Here is a 3195-nt window from a genome sequence, read left to right on the forward strand (position 1 = left end):
ACTTGGGGCAACGACAAGGTCTTAAACTTTGTCAAAAAAAACCCTAAAACAATTATACTAGAAAAGTGTCACTTTATTTCACATTTAAAGAGTTATTTCACATAAAAACTGCATACAAGAAAATAGTACAGTGCAATCAGGATGTACTTGGGCCAATTGATTAGAAATTAAGAGCTTTAAATTTGATGAATGAATAATCTGCCCAACCTTGCACGGTGGAATAATCTACCCACATCACTTTTGGGAAGAGTAGCAACAATCAAAATGATGATCTTGCCAAAAATTAACTACATGTTCTCAATGGTTCTCAGTCCCTCTCCCCTGAACGATTTCCTCTGCACCCCATAATCGAACAACAGTTCCTCCCCATCATTAATCCTGTTCAGGGCCAAAAGCAAAATAACGTCCTGTCCCCCGACGGCTGGGCTGTACAGTCTTGGCCGGAGGTTGGCCTTCTTATGGGAATGATTAATCAGCCGGCCAAAAGGCTGTATGCCCGGGTGACAGGCACACTCAGACTTATGGCTGTTCCGGAAGAAGAACATGTAGCCAGATTCTTCTTCCTTCGTCGATGAGTGAATCCGCTGGCCCTCAGTGGCTGTGACTACCGGCCCGTGGTAGTCACACACCACCTCACCAGCCTGGAACTGCCGGGTGGCGCAGACTCCCTTCCCCTTCCCCGCAATGTCCATCACCACAAGTCCCTTCCACTTCTGGTTGTGGATGAGCTCCTGGATGTGGCTAGAGTCCACGGCAGTGTCCACCGAACCCACTGGTCTCCAGTCCTTCAGAACGCTGGCCGCGCTGGGAACGTTACTTTTCCAGCCTTGGTTCCTGATCCAAGCGTCGACCCGGGACTCGGTGGGCTGCCGTCTGCCAAAGTGTGCTGTCAAGAACAAAGTAAATTGTTGTTAGTTAAGAAGCCTATGTAGATAGGACCGTTTCACAGTAAAAAATGTCATTAGTGCTACAAACAATACTCACACAAGACATGCCGTACGCGCATCCTCATCTGGGCCTTCAGCCAGCGATCATAGAGCTGCCGCTGAAACCGGCCTGACGTCTGCGAGCGTGCCGTCTTGTCTGGGATGTCGCCATCCAGGGTCACGGGGTGGGTCCGAAGGAGCTGATCGAACGCTGCCTGGACATCCATCTGTTGGTTGGATGCCAGGGCAGCATCCCGTGCGGCACCACGGGCAGAACAGCTGGGCCCTTCCTCTGCGGAGTCAGCGCTGAGATAAAAATTAAAAAATAAAAAAAAAAACCCACAAACGTTTAAGGTTAGTGTTCAGTGATGAGGGCTTTGGTTGTGTGTCTTGATGTTGGTAAGTGTGTTGACAAACAGAAAACATGCCTACCTTGAGTCACCTGCCAGCTTCTTCAGCAGCTTACTGGCCAGCACCACATTCCGCGACTGCTTCATCCGGTAGTGCTCGTCAGCCGTCGCAGTGGAATGAGTGAAGTAATCGGCCACCAAGGACTTCTCTTGGTCCGTCAAGTCCTTGGTGGCCGTCTCAAAGATGCGCCGGGCCGTCTGGTAGGTGACTGGATCCAGCTTGTATCTAAAATACAAAAATACATTTATTAATACGTCTCACACAACACGTATGTAGAACATATTATAGGGGGAATTAATCATGATGATCAGCTCACTTTTGGTGCAGCCGGTTGAGGTCATTCGAAGCGTTGAACACCGGCCTGCCTGTGGTGGAGACGAAGAACCGTTTGTCTCCTCCCAGGTCATCCAGTGTCGTCCGGCTCCTCTTGGAGCTCAGGAGCTGTGGCCGTACCTGGGTGAAGTAGATGTCGAACCACTGTTGGCAGAGGAAAACAGATTAAATCGCTGCTCTTAGAACATAAGAACATAAGAACTATACAAACGAGAGGAGGCCATTCGGCCCATCGAGCTCGCTTGGGGAGAACTTAACTAATAGCTCAGAGTTGTTAAAATCTTATCTAGCTCTGATTTAAAGGAACCCAAGGATTCAGCTTGCACTACGTTATCAGGAAGACTATTCCATACTCTGACTACACGCTGTGTAAAGAAGTGCTTCCTTAAATCCAGTTTGAAATGTTCTCCCGCTAATTTCCACCTATGGCCACGAGTTCTTGTATTTGAACTAATGCTGAAGTAACTATTCGGTTGAACAGCATCCAAACCTGTTAGAATCTTATAGACCTGGATCATGTCCCCCCTCAGTCTCCTTTGCTTGAGGCTGAACAGATTTAGCTCAAATAACCTTTCCTCGTATGACATTCCTCTAAGACCAGGAATCATTCTTGTGGCCAATGCGGGCCAATTCTGGGTGCGGGGTGCATTGCGCATTGTACCCAAGTGTGGCTGGAACACTATAGGATAGGACTTTATTGATCCCACAGTGGGGAAATTTGTGTGTTACCACAGCTCTAGACAGATAAAAAGAGTACAAGAGTAAAAAAAAAATAAAAATACAGAATAAGAATACAAGAAAAAAGTAAAATAAATAACAATATAAAATAAGATAAACACTGAATACAGCAGTAGTGCCTATGTACACCCATACACAGTATGTAATATATGGATAGTGGGTTGTGGGAAAAAGTGCAAGTAATATAAATAATAACTATTTCACTACTAAAACAGTTGCATTTACCTCTATAAGGTGCGTTATGTATGAGGTGGTAAGTAGTGGTGACCGTAGAGGTAAGTATCTGGGTGACTCATGACATCATGATGTGTTATAGAGTCTAACTGCTGTCGGGATGAATGATCTGCGAAAGCGCTCCTTCCTGCAGCGAGGGTGTATCAGTCTCTGACTGAAGGAGCTGCTCAGCACACTCACAGTCTCATGCAGAGGGTGATGTGGGTTGTTCATGATGGATGTCAGCTTAGCTAGCATCCTCCTCTCACCCACCACCTCTACAGTCTCCAGAGGGCATCCCAGCACAGAGCTAGACTTCCGCACCAATTTGTCAATCCTGCTTCTGTCCCTATGCTGGATTGCTGAATAAAGAAGAAAACTTTGCCCATTACATGCGAGGTCTGGAGTTTGATTCAAGTGTGACAGAGTGAGAGTGATTATAGAGGATTATAGAGTCATAGTTGTTTGGGTTAATTCTGAGTACCACAAAAGTTGACAAGTCCTATTTTGGCAAGAGCTAATCATAAGAGCTAATCCTAATAATTTTCATCCTTGCCGTTTAAATCACTCATGA

At 46.2% G+C, this 3195-nt stretch overlaps 1 protein-coding gene across 1 annotated transcript; it reads right to left on the minus strand.

The window, feature by feature from the left end:
- Positions 1 to 372: 372 nt before the first annotated feature.
- On the minus strand, positions 373 to 1037 carry LOC140582738 (N-lysine methyltransferase KMT5A-A-like). The gene is made up of 3 exons (XM_072707051.1): positions 985 to 1037; positions 420 to 886; positions 373 to 378 (listed from the first exon to the last, which is right to left on the minus strand). The coding sequence occupies exons 1-3, from the start codon at positions 1010 to 1012 to the stop codon at positions 373 to 375; spliced, it is 501 nt and encodes a 166-aa protein (XP_072563152.1). The 5' UTR covers positions 1013 to 1037.
- Positions 1038 to 3195: the final 2158 nt, after the last annotated feature.

Source organism: Paramormyrops kingsleyae, chromosome 25 (genome assembly GCF_048594095.1).
Source record: "Paramormyrops kingsleyae isolate MSU_618 chromosome 25, PKINGS_0.4, whole genome shotgun sequence".
In the NCBI taxonomy this organism is placed as follows: domain Eukaryota; kingdom Metazoa; phylum Chordata; class Actinopteri; order Osteoglossiformes; family Mormyridae; genus Paramormyrops; species Paramormyrops kingsleyae.